Here is a 13,961-nt window from a genome sequence, read left to right on the forward strand (position 1 = left end):
GGATTGGGCAGTGTTTCATTCTGCTGTGCATAAGGTCGCTATGGGTCAGTACCGACTCGATGGCACCTAACAACAACAACAACAGGGAAGACCAGTTAATACCACTATTATTCAAATTTATACACCAACCACTAAAACCAGTGAGGATGAAAATGAAGAATTCTACCAACTTCTTCATCTGAAACTGACCAAACATGCAGTCAAGATGTATTGATCATTACTGGTGACTGAAATGCAAAAGTTGGGAGCAAAGAGGACAGATCAGTAATTGGAAAATAAGGCCTTGGTGACAGAAATGATGCTGCAGAACGCATGATAGAGTTCTGCAAAATCAATGATTTGTTCATTTCAAATACCTTCTTTAGACAGCATAAAAGACAACTATACACATGGACCTCACCAGACGGAATAAATAGAAATCAAATTGACTACATCTGCAGAAAGAGATGATGGAAAAGCTCCATATCATCTATTTATTCTACATAATAATTGTAATTTTGTTTGCTGCCTGAATAAAGCTGGGAAGAAAATTTGACAGCACATTGAAATAATAATAAAATAAATAATTCTCTTACTTCGAGCAAGTTTTGGAAATCTTTTTTTCAGTTTCTTCTTTAGTGGATTAAGCTCAGGCATTATTTCTGGAACAGCTACATAAAAGTCTGCATGAAGCTCATCAGCCAAAATCTGAAAATCAGGAAAAAAAGATATCCTCAGATAATGTGAAAAGCCTTATCCGTCTGTAAATAAAAAAACTGAATTATAATCTAGTCATTTCCCTAATAATTCAGATAGCAAGCACAATTCTCATCTTCAAGTATCAGGATCATATGAATACACATACCAATTGTGAAAACCATCAAAAGTAAAACATTTCCTGATGTTTTCTTTTAAAATAGGCACATTCATTTTTTAAAGAAAACACTGAATACATTTAATTTTTCATGCCATTATCGTAGAGGGAAGGGCTATAAACTAGAATATAGTGTTGATATTTATATAGCTCACAGAGTTTAATTCACATTCATCACAAACTGAAGGAACAAATTGAAATTTTGCAATAGATCTTATGTAAAATTAACACCGACTGGCTGCCAAATTCATTAGCAACTCTATTTCTAAATTTAGAGCATCAAGAGAACGGGATCTATAATTATTTTTACAAAGAACTGAAACCAGAATTTCCTTTGTTGCCAATAATGAAAAATAAAAAAGGAGTGGATCAAAGCCACGTTCACTTATAGTTTATTATCCAGACCCTATTTCTACTCGGAACCCTGGTGTGGCACTGTAGGATAAACACTGGACTGGTAATCACAAGTCAAAAACACACAGCTGTTCTTAGAAACCTGTATAGAGTAGCTTGAAGTAGCAACTGACTCGACAGCACACAACATTTCTACTCTAAAAGTAAAGCGAATAACATTCAATACAGAAATCTTTTATTAATTCAAACAATCACCCAAGTTAATTGTTGCACTACAATAATATACTCAATTTAAAATTTTTGTTAATTATAAAATGAAGCAACTGTTTAGAATGATATTGCTTGGGCAACAAATTATTTATCAGTAATTACTTTTGTATGGAATCTTACAAAATGCCATTCAAAGTCTTGGTTTGGGGTTACAAAATAAAAACACACAAAAACCAATCATGCCAAAATTATGCAACAATTCAGAGTTCTATCTACTATCATTTCGTTTTATAAATTCTTTATATCCTGAATAATATTGGTGGTGGTGGTTGTATGTCACCGAGTTGGTTCTGACTCATGGCGACCCTATATAGGGTTTCCGAGGCTACAAATCTTTACAGGAGCAGAAAAATCTCATCTTTCTTCTGTGGAACCACCAACAGATACAAATTGCTGACCTTTCAGTTAGCAGCCCAAATTGCAATCCAATACACTACCACGGTTCCTTTGAGTAATATTGTTGTTGTTAAGTGCCATCGAGTTGTCTTCTGACTCATAGTGACCCTGTATAGGGTTTCTGAGGAGCAGCTGGTAAGTTTGAACTGCCGATCTTGCAATTCAAATGACCTTGCAGTCCAGTGCTTATCCTAGAGTACCACACCAGAACTCCTTGAATAATATTATCTTCCCCTTAATAAAAATGTTGTTGTTGTTGTTAAGTGCCATCCAGTTGATTCTGACTCACAGTGACCCTGTATAGGGTTTCCGAGGAACTGCTGGTGAGTTTGAACCACTGACCTTGCGGTTCAAATCAAACTTCAGGTCAAGTGCGTATCTATCTTATGTTGCCACACCAGGGAAACTAAGATCAAATGAGCACTTTTCAAAAGCTCAACATATTCTGCAAAATATTTTAGATGGTATAATTCACAGTAACCATTTGAGGCAGGTCCTAATATTGACAACATATTCCAGATAAGGTAGTGAGGGCTCAAGGAGGATGAGTAAGTCAGTACACTCATAAAAGGCAGAATTGGGATATAAACACAGAAATGTTGTTCTAGAACCAGGGCTCTCATCCCTGGAAACACAAAAGAAGAAGCAAATTTGAAATGGTAAAGAAGTATTTATGGCATTTTTACCCTAAGACTCTATGATTAGTTCTTTTAAATTAAACTTAAAATTCTATTTTGAATGTTATGCTTTAGTTGTTACCCTTAAGATGACTAAACTCATACTGGAATAATACAAACTGTGGATGGAAACCATGTGCTTAGTGACAACTTAAAATTATCCTAAAATCCGCTGCAACCCAGCATATCTATGATATTTCAAAATAAAATAAAACAAATTTAGCAAATAATTAACAAAGGTCTTACATAAGAAATGACTAAAAGCTCAGTAAATGTATCTGATACTTATCTTTTAAAGAGTTATGCAAAATAGCATTTAAACTAACCCATGCAAGTATGCATAAAGAAAATTTGCAGCCAAGTTATTACTTACAAAATTTTAATGATTTTAATGAATTTAATCTGACTATATTCTAAAAATAAACATGAATTTACTTTTAAAAACACTACAAGGTAATGTGCAGCAATATACTATACTAATTTCTTACATAGATAGCATTTTCCCTATAATAACAGATTACCACTGGAGTCCTGGTGTGGTGCTGGAGGATAAGTACTGGACTGCAAGGTTAGTTTGAACCGCAAGGCTGGTGGTTCAAACTCAGCAGCCACTCCTCAGAAAGGTCGCACTGAGTCAGAACCGACTTAATGGGACTTAACAACAACAACTGGGGTCCCTACAGAGAAGGGACCTGTAATATTTCCTTTAACTAGATAATTTTAAATCTACTTGGCTCTATTACTTGCATTATTTTTTCAAATACATTTCACTTACTGATCTTAATGTTGCATAATATTTTCTGCTCCTTTATCATTGTTTTCTCAAGAGGTAACTTTTTGTTTAGCATTTCAGAAGTACAGTTAAAAAACAGAATTCTTCCATGAACTTTCAGAAGCCCCTTGTATTTAAATTCCATTGTTACTATATGAGATTCTACAAGGTACTCTTGGTAAGGAAAAATTAAAGACAGTATACAAATTTAATACGAATGGCTAGTTCCCTGACCCTAGAGACTCAGCTTTCTTCTCAAATTTCCAGACACTTGTAGTATTATCTATTTTTCATAAATTTTTTATAATTTCTAGAAATTAAAATTAATCTATATAAAACATAGTTTCTTTCTACTTTCCACTAATTCTGTTCCCCAAAAATCAATCATCCCACTTAGGATTCACCACCATTTGAATCACCAATTCTTGTCGATTCCCTTTGAATTCAGAACTTGGCCTGACTATTGGCTAAGAGTCCGTGGCTTATCTGTCCCATTGGGATTTGACCCTTTACCCAGATCTGAACTTGAGCAGGTCTCTCCCTCCTGACTGAGCACTTCCTCCTTTATTCAGGAGAGCCTATATTCCATACTATGGGGTAATAGCTATGAATCCCAGACCCTCATTGTCTTGTTAAACATGAAGTCCAAAGCAACACATTTAAACAGCAGCTCTCTCCTTCACTTACTTTTCCCATCTGCATCTCCCACCAAGGACTAATTCCAGTCTTGTGTGTGTCAAAAATATTAAGGGAATCTTATTAACTTCTGACTGAAGCAGACTTTGTATTCACCCTTCTGTTTCCCATAAATTCCTTATTCACTATGGAGCTCTAGAAACAGATTTACTTGTCATGTAGTCTTCCAGGCTCTCTCCACTCCTACTTTTTTCTCCCCTTCTCTTGAACAGGAAAAGGTAAAAACATTCACTGCCTTCTCCTCCCAGGAGTCAAGCAAGAATGTTAATCAAGTTTCTGAGCAAGAACAATCCTCTCCAGGAGTCAAGCTAGAATGTTAATCAGGTTACTGAGTGGGACCAATCTTCTGGTTTCCCTCCTATCTTCAAACAGGTCCGCAACCTAACCCCTCCCTAATTCTGACCCCATATAAGCCTGTACTGCCCTGTACTCGGGGCTCAGAATCTGGAGAAGTTAGCTCCTCTGAGCCAGGTGGGTTAAAATCTGAAACTCTGCTTAGAAAAAAAAAAAAAAAATTTAATCATCCTAGGAATTGTCCTTAAAAGTTCAGACTACCTGCCAAATAAAGAATACCACTGGGATAAAAAAAATATGGCCCAGGATCAGGCAGTGTTTCATTTAGCTGTGCATAAGGTCGCTATGGGTAGGTACCAACCAGATGGCACCTAACAACAACAACAAGAAAAGAACTTTTGGGCATCCCAAAGGCTATCCCAGATAAAACTTCCCCAAATGAGGTGATAGCTATGAGATAAAAGGTAAAATTTCAAGTCACTTCTTTTTATCTGTTTCAAATACGAGGAGGCTTCAAAACGTTCATAAAAATTTCTATTATCTCCTAATTCCATATTTCCATGAGCTTTGTGAAGCCTTTTTGTACAGTATACATAAAGCAAACCAAACCATTTGCCAAGTTAATTCCGACTCATAATAACCCTATGTCCACATAGAGATGTCAAGGCTATAAATTTTATGGAAGCAGACTATCATATTTTGCTCCTTCAGAGCAGCTGGTGGGTTCAAACAGTTAACTTTCAGATAACAGCTAAGTGTTTAATCCCTGCAGCATCACCAGGGTGCATTTTGTCTGTGTGTGCATATATATACAAACATACATACATGTATATATGTATCTGTGCATGTATGTATATTGTAGGACAACCATTAGACTGATAACTGCAAGGTCGGCAGTTCAAACCCACCAGATGTTTCTTGGTAACTCTTGGTGACACTGTAGTTAGGGAATAGGCTGCTAACCATAAGGTTAGTGGTTCAAATCCACAAGTCACTTCTGTGAGAGAAAGACAAGGCTGTCTGTTCCTGTAAAGATTTACACTATTGGAACCCCTATATAGGGTAGTTATGAAACAGAATCGATTCCATGGCAATGGATTTGAGTTTTAATACATATATGCATGTATAGCTATGTATTTATGTATCTATCTATAGTCTATTATCAAAAAGATTACAGTTAGAAGAGGAGCTTTTGGAGAATGTTAAAGATTTTGGAGAAAATCTTTTATAATTCAGAAATAACTCTCAAAATTCACCAGACACTCCTCTTTCCTCCCACCCCTTTAAGGAAGGAAAAGAGCTCTTTGTTTTCTAGCAGGAACCACAAGATGTGCTATTTTCTAAAAGCAGATTGTATAATCATTTGTCAATACCATGCTGTGCCGGTGCCACTTTGATCTGACTATTGTTGCTATTGTTGTTAAGGTTGTTGTTAAGTGCCAGGAGTTGGTTCTGATTCACAGTGACCCTGTATAGGTTTCTAAGGAGTGACTAGTGGGTTTGAAAGGCCAACATTATGGTTAGCAGTCCAGTGTTTATCCTACAGCATCACACAACCAAAAGTACTATATTACAGAGGTCAAGGAATCACACTTTTCACTCTAAAAAGAGCGAACAAATATTTGACCACTGAAACACAAAAGATATCATGTGTTTGAGGTTCCAATTTAAATTTCCCATTCAAAATCACAGTCATGTTGCACTTTACAATATATCCACAAAATTATCATAAACCCAAAGCAAGCAGCAAGGAAAAACAAACTCAATGTAAATCAAGCATACTTAGTATCATATTGTCTGGATAGCTTTTTCCTACTTTGATTTGAAGACCAAAAGATTAGGAAAATATTCTGTTATATTAAGCTCTCCTAAATATTCTATCAAAAGACATGGGCATAATGGTTATGTTCTACATGTAAGAAATCAGTGGATGGTGAAAATTACAGAACAATTTCTATAAATAGTTAACATAAAAATAATACTGTACTTGCTGTATCAGATTAGTTCCTCCTGCAAACGCAGCTCCATTTTCTTCTGCTATTTTGGTCTCTGATGCATTCTACCAAAACACAATAGTTTAAAAATTCATCTTTAATGTTAAAAAAAACTCAGCCTGCTTTGACGTATTTTATAAAAAAAATATTATCACAGTTCCAAATGAAAACTGTAGGATTTTATTTTTAGTTTAAAGAGCATTCAATTTACAATTAAATGAATTAAAGATATTAACAAGGACCTTTAGCTTGTAAAGTGATGAGAGTGTTTCCTAACTGACATATGGAGAACTATAAAATGCAGTATTAGGAACCACCAAGAAAGTCTCCAGTACTTTAGCAATATATCAACTTCCCAAAGTAATTGACTAAAACATAATTAGTTTTGTGAAACTAAAGACATTCTAGCAAATGTCTCTAACTAAAAAAAAAAAAAAAAAAAGGGTGGGGGGATAATTTAATAAGGAAAGGGAAAAAAAAGTAATTTAACAAGAAATGTTGAAACCAAAATTTAGAAAAAAGTATCTGAAAAATTCACACAGTATAAACAGTATTAATTATTCCTTTCTCAATGTTTCATTTATGCCATTTAATTTTATTGTGAAAATCTAACACCCTGTAATCACTAAAGTTTTGTGGCTTTGAAACAGTGACACTCCATACTTTTCTGGGGAAAAAGTTAAGAATCTCTTCTTTGAAAGTGAGGACTCAGTGTAAGCCTCAGATGGGGAAAAAAATAAGCCTTTTTACAAAACAAATTGATACCTTTAAACAAATCACTGATAGTTCTCAAAAGACTTGACTTCCTAGAATAGACATTTTTTAAATTGTGTCTTCGTTGCCTTCACAGGACTCAGTTCCACTGTTTTAAAACAATCCTATTATTGTTGTTGTTTGAGGAAAAGAGAGAGTATGAAATGAAGGAGGAGAAAGTAGGATATGTTCTATAGTCCTCGGTTTCTTGCAGCTAATGACAAACAGCTTAGCTAAGATTTTTCCTTAGTTCTATTTACTCAATTATCCTAATCAATAATTAATGTAATAGGTTTAAAAAAGAGAGAGAAGGAGAATATAAAAAGTGACAAAGGTTACTTACCCCAGTGAATACAGCAACTTTATTGATTTCTGAAGTGAATGGGTATGGAAAACGAAGGACACTGGCAAATGGCTCCACTTTTTTCTAAATACACATAAGGAGAATTATAATTGTGAAAAGTTTACCTTTTCTCTAGCTCACTTATTTTATAAAATGAGAACTGATATTGCATTATACATATAAAAATTGTTGAATTAGCAAATGTTTTGTTGTACATCACCACAATAAAAAAAAATTGAAAATAAAAACAAACTGAAATCTTTTACTTTTAGGGTGTAATTCTACCATATGTCCTCCTATTATTTCAAAATAACTCACTGACTTCAATTGTTTCGAAACATTTTACTATGGATTGAGTAAAGGTTTTCTCACTTCACTGGTTTTACATTCAACAAATCCTATACACTCTGTTTCATCTTAGTGACTACAATCCCCTCCATGCAACAGCAATTGTCCCACTTTCTCTCTGTGGTTCTTATTTCCATTCCACCTTCCTTCCCAACCCTTTTCAACTTTGTCCTTAGGTAAATGTTGTCCGTTTAATCTTGAATGGTGGGACATTCCATGGTGTGCATACCTTACTACTGTTGTTATCCCCTCTATATACCTATTTAGTGCTTGGCTGAGAACTGGGCCATGCGGGTAAGTTCTGTTCTAGACCTGAAGGGTGGTTGAGAGTCATAGTCCTCCAGTCTCTTTCTAATCAGTTAAGACTGGTCTTTTTTGTTTTTTAAAATAATTTTGAGTTTTGTTGCCCATTTTCTACCACTCTACCCAGGACCTTGGCATCCTGGAGTGGCACTGTGGGTTAATACGCTGGACTGCAAAATCAGTTTGAACTGTAGGATGGGCAGTTCACGCACACTAGCTGCTTCTCAGAAACTTCATATAGAGTCATTATGGGTTAGAACTGACTTGACAGCACTTAACAACAAAAGGACAAATGGAAATAGGAAACAGGAAGAGTGCTGTAGGGACTGCAATCACTGTCACAAAGTAAAATGCGTATAAATTTTCATGAATTTGCTCTATAAACATTTACCAAAATCCCAGATAAAAGTTTGGGAAAAAATTAAAAAAAAAAAAAAAAGGTGAAACGATAAAGCACAAGATATTCTATTTCTTCTGTAAGAAACCATAATGAAAATCTCCATCTTTCTTTTCATCTCAATATCTCAATATTCCCAAGACACTTGGCTTAAAGATGTTTTTACATATCCATAGCTCCCAGCACCTAGCATAAATGATTATCACATGACAAAACTTCTAAAAAATGCTAGCTACCTGAATTCAATTTAAAAATGCATCTAATTAATTTCTGGTTTGGGGGTGGGGAAAGCAGAGACAGGTAGTGAAAACCACCAAAACACCAAAAAAAAAAAAAAAAAAAATCTGAGAAAGCGTGGTCCACAGAAAAACCATGGAGCTTTGGATCTTGTTTAAAGTTCCGGATGCCATTTTCCTGTGCCCACTGAGAAGAAATCTGCCTGTGGAAACAAAATAGAGTGATTTCTGAATCGAACCAGCAGCAACAGTCGGCAGCAAGAAGTCCTCAGGCTGTAGGTCGGGTCCACAAACAAGCAGAGGCACTAGAAGCCGCATGGCAGAGCGTCTGAACAGAGAGGTGTCACCGATTTTTCATCTTTCACGTTTCATTTTTCACGTACCTCTCCTCACTGCACAACCCAGATGCTTTCAGATGGACAAGAGCACAACCCCCAAAGGGTCCTGCATTGCACACACAGTTTTCCAACGGCACACAGAGCAAACGCACAGCCTGCTTCTTATGACGTTTTGACCTGGAAACCAGACCCAAACTTCACCTAGGCACAGCAACGCCCAGTGGGTGTCAATCACAATTTTACTTTTGTTTTTGATTGGTGGTTTCTGTCTCTGCTTTTATATTTTTTCTGTCTTTGGTCCTATTGGCCTCACTCTCTCCCGAGGGTGGGAGCTTTTTCCCTCTACCTTACCCAAGAAGAGACAGCAACTGTACCCACATAGCCAAGCTACAAGCATACCCTGTAGTACCCAACCATCTGGACAAGAGCCAAAACCAGCTGCAAGGCATTACACATGAAAAGGGAAGCCTATCTCCAGATCATATCCACCAAGAGATGCTCAACAAGCTTAAAAACAAAGCAAGATACATCCATTTAAGCATTTAAAACTCACATACCTATTGAAAATATCCAAGAAAACACAATTAAAGATATCAACACTTGTCAAAAAACAGAAAAAATAACTGAGACAAATGAGCTGGAAGCAGACAGACATGCCAGTAGAAGAAAAGCTCTGGATCTACCTGAGAAGGAATTCAGAAGAATATTATGGAAACAAATTCAAATGCTCTGAAAAGAGGTGAATGAAAATAAGGAAGAAGTCAGGAAAGTGCTACAGGAGCAATCAAACAAGACAGATACAGCATTGGAAACAATCCAAACCCTGCAAAAAGAAGTCCACATGATTAATAATAAAATATTAGAAATGGACAATACACTGAAAGGGCAGAGGAACAGAATGGAAGAGATGGAAGGCAGAAGCAGTGAACTGGAAGACAAATCTCTCAATACTGTTAAGATAGAAAAGCAAGCAGAAAAAAGGATTAAAAAATCTGAAGAGAGTTTAAGACTCATGCTGGATAACATGAAAAGGAATAACTTAAGAATTATTGGCATTCCAGAACAGGAAGAATGACAGAAATCCACAGAAGAGATAGTTGAAAACCTTCTGGAAGAAAATTTTCCTAACATCTTGAAGGATGAGAAGATAAACATTCTAGAAGCTGAAAGAATCCCAGGAAGGACAGACCCCAAAAGAAAATCACCGAGACATATCATAACCAAACTCCTAAATCAAAGACAAGGAGAGAATCCTAAAAGCAGCCAGGGTAAAGAGAAGAGTTACCTACAAAAGCAAGCAAATCAGATTAAGCTCTGACTTCTCAGCAGAAACCACACAAGCAAGAAGGCAATGGGAGACATATATAAAACCCTAAGAGAAAAAAAAAAACAACCCAACCTGCCAACCAAGAATTGTCTATCCAGAAAAACTGTCAATCAAATATGACAGTGCAATCCAAACATTCCAGGATGAACAGAAGCTAAGAGATTTTGTTAAAGCCAATCCAGCACTTCAAAATATCCTAAAGTGAGCTCTTTGGAATGAAAATCAGCAAGAATAGACAACAACCACAGACTGACAGATGTGGCAACATCACCTGGAACTCGGTCTATAGATAGCAGAGTTCAGAATGGAACAAAATTACAGCAATGAATTCAGAGGACCTGTGAGGCCAACCAAAAATCAAAATATTAACAATGTCAAAGAAGAAAATATAGGAACAGAGATCCAGGTGGTGAGGAGGTCGAGTAGATGGCAGGATACAATAGATTGTCTTAAACACAGGAAAAACTTAACAGACTATAGGATAACCCCAAAGAAAATTACTACTTCACAACTTAGTATGAAAATGAATACCCAAGCAGAACAAGGAAACATTAAAACTAAGTAGAAAGTGACAAGAAACAGCACACACACACAAAAAAAACATGAACGCAACACAAGAAGACATGCAGAAGAAGGAACAAACAGCATCACAAAAAATTAACATAATGACAGCAATTAATCCATAGCTATCAATAATTACACTGAATGTCATTGGATTAAATGCACCAGTGAAGAGACAGAAAGTGGCTGAATGGATAAGAAAACAAGACCCTTCTGCCTGCAAGAGACACACCTTACACACAAAGACAAAAACAGACTAAAAGTTAAAGGATGGAAAAAAATATACCAAGCTAACTGCAATAAAAAACAAGCATGAGTGTCAATACTAATCTCTGATTATAACTTTAAGGCAAAAACCACCATAAGAGATAAAGAAGGGCACTACAGAATACTACACAGCATCTTTTCAGACCACATGTCCATAAAGTTAGAAAAAAACAATAAGAAGATGAAGGAAATAAAGTTTAATACATGGACACTGAATAACACCCTGCTGAAGAGCGACTGAATAATAGAAGAAATTAAATGTGAATTCAGAAAGTTCCTAGAAAAAAAAGAGAATGAAAGCACAACATACAAAATCTTTGGGACATGGTGAGAGTAGTGCTAAGAGGACAATTTATTGAGATAAATGCGCACATCCAAAAAGAAGAAAGAATCAAAATTAACACATTAACACAACATCTCCAGCAATGAGAAACAGACCAACAGAGAGAACCTACCGTGAACAAGAGAAAAGAAATAAAAAAAGATCAGAGCAGAAATAAATGAGATGGAAAATAAAAAATTATGTAAAGAATCAACAGGACAAGAAGTTGGTTCTTTGAAAGGATTAATAAATCTGGCAAACCTAACAAAAGAAAAGAGGGAGAAGACACAAATAGTACACATTAGAAACCACTTGAGCAATGTTACAACAGAATCAAAGGAAGCCAAAAAGATAATAACAGAATACTATGAAGAGCTGTACTCCAACAAATTAAAAAACTTAGAAGAGATGAATACATTTTTAGGAAAACATGACCTACCTAAACTCACACAGAGTGAAGTAGAAGCCTTGAACAGACCCCATATCAACAGAAGAAATTGATCAGGTCATCAAAAAACTCCCAACCAAAGAAATCCAGGTCCAGATGGCTTCATTGGTGAGTTCTACCAAACATTCAGAGAAGAGCTGTCACCAATTCTCAAATTATTCCAGAATATAGAGGAGGATGGAAAACTTCCTAATACTTTTTATGAAGCAAGCATAACCCTCATACCAAAACTAGGGAAGGAAGTCACTATGAAAGAAAATTATAGACCAATATCCATCATGAACATACATGCAAAAATTCTCAACAAAATCCTAGCCAACAGAATCCAGCAACACATCAAAAAGATAATACATCATGATCAAGTGGGATTCATATCAGGGATGCAAGAATGGTTCAACATTAGAAAAACAATAAACGTTATCCACCATATAAATAAGAAAAAAGAAAAGAACCACATGATCATATCGATAGATGCAGAAAAGGTATTTGACAAAATCAAACATACATTCCTGATTAAAAAAAAAAGTCAACAAAGTAGGAATTGAAAGGAAATTCCTCAACATAATCAAGAGTATATATACAAAAATTAAAACAGCCTACATTGCTCTCAATGGACAGAAACTGAAAGCCTTGCCTCTGCGAACAGGAACCAGACAAGGATACCCTTTGTCAACACTCCTATTCAATATTGTGTTCAAAGTCTTAACCAGAGCTATATGGCAAAACAGGGAAATCAAGGGCATCTGAATTGACAAAGAGGAAGTTAAACTCTATTTGCAGACTATATGATCCTATATATAGAAAACCCTAAAGATTCAGTTAAAACAAGTTACAAGACCTCATTGGAGGATTCAGCAAAGTGTCAATGTATAAGACCAACATACAAAAATCAGCTGGATTCCCCTATACCAATAATAACAGGGCCGAAAAGGATATTAGGAAAACAATACCATTTACAATAGCCACCCAAAGGGTGAAATGTCTACAAATAAATGTAACCAAAGAAATAAAGGACCTATACAAAGAAAACTACAAAATACTGCTACAAGAAACCCAAAGAGACCTACAAAAATGGAAGAATATACCATGCTCCTGGAAAGGAAGACTTAACATTGTGAAAATGTCAATATTGCCCAAAGCAATTTACACATATAATGCAATCCCAATCCAGATTCCACTGACATTCTTCAAAGACATGAAAAAATAATTACAAACTTTATGTGGAGAGGAAAGAGACCCAGGATAAGCAAAGCACTGCTTAAGAAGAAGAATAAGGTTGGAAACCTCCCACTCCCCGACTTCAAAATTTACTACACGGCTGCAGTGGTCAAAACAGCCTTGTACTGGTATAATTAAAGATACATTGATCAATGAACAGAATTGAGAATCCAGAAAGTAACCCATCCAAATACAGCCAACTGATTTTCGACAAAGTACCTAAGTATACTGCATGGGGAGGACATGGTCTCTTCAACAGATGGTGCTGGCAGAATTGGAAAGCGATATGCAAGACTGAAATAAGACCTTTACCTCATGCCTTATACAAAAACCAACTCAGCAAGGATTAAAGACCTAAATGTGAATCCCAGAATTACAAAGGTCATCAATGAAAAAATAGGGGAAAATGTGAGAGCTCTAATACAGGGCATACACAGACTACCAAACATTTTGAAAATTACACAAACAAAAACACACAAAATAGATGAATGGGGCATACTAAAAATTTAAAACGTATGTGCATCAAAAGACTTCATCAAAAGAGTAAAAAGGGAACCCACAGAATGGGAAAAAACCTTTTGCAACGACACATCAGACAAGGGACTCATTTCCAAAATATATAGGAACCTACAACACCTATATAAGAAAAGGGCAAATAATCCAATTAAAAAATGGGCACAGGACATGAATAGACACTTAATCAAGTAGGAGATCCGGGCAGCCAAAAAACATATGAAGAAATGTTCACGATCACTAGCATTTAGAGAGATGCAAATCAAAACAACAATGAGATA

At 35.8% G+C, this 13,961-nt stretch overlaps 1 protein-coding gene across 1 annotated transcript in view; it reads right to left on the bottom strand.

The window, feature by feature from the left end:
• LOC102841922 (39S ribosomal protein L1, mitochondrial-like) overlaps positions 1 to 13,961 on the bottom strand; it is a 136,116-nt gene that overhangs the window by 64,227 nt on the left and 57,928 nt on the right. The window contains exons 4-6 of the mRNA XM_006872902.1: positions 7,403 to 7,486; positions 6,300 to 6,371; positions 576 to 687 (exon numbers count right to left, since the gene is read on the bottom strand). Of these exons, the coding sequence (XP_006872964.1) occupies positions 576 to 687; positions 6,300 to 6,371; positions 7,403 to 7,486 (268 nt within the window). The remainder of the gene's footprint in view (positions 1 to 575; positions 688 to 6,299; positions 6,372 to 7,402; positions 7,487 to 13,961) is intronic.

This window comes from Chrysochloris asiatica, unplaced genomic scaffold (genome assembly GCF_000296735.1).
Source record: "Chrysochloris asiatica unplaced genomic scaffold, ChrAsi1.0 scaffold00214, whole genome shotgun sequence".
Taxonomy (NCBI): Eukaryota; Metazoa; Chordata; class Mammalia; order Afrosoricida; family Chrysochloridae; genus Chrysochloris; species Chrysochloris asiatica.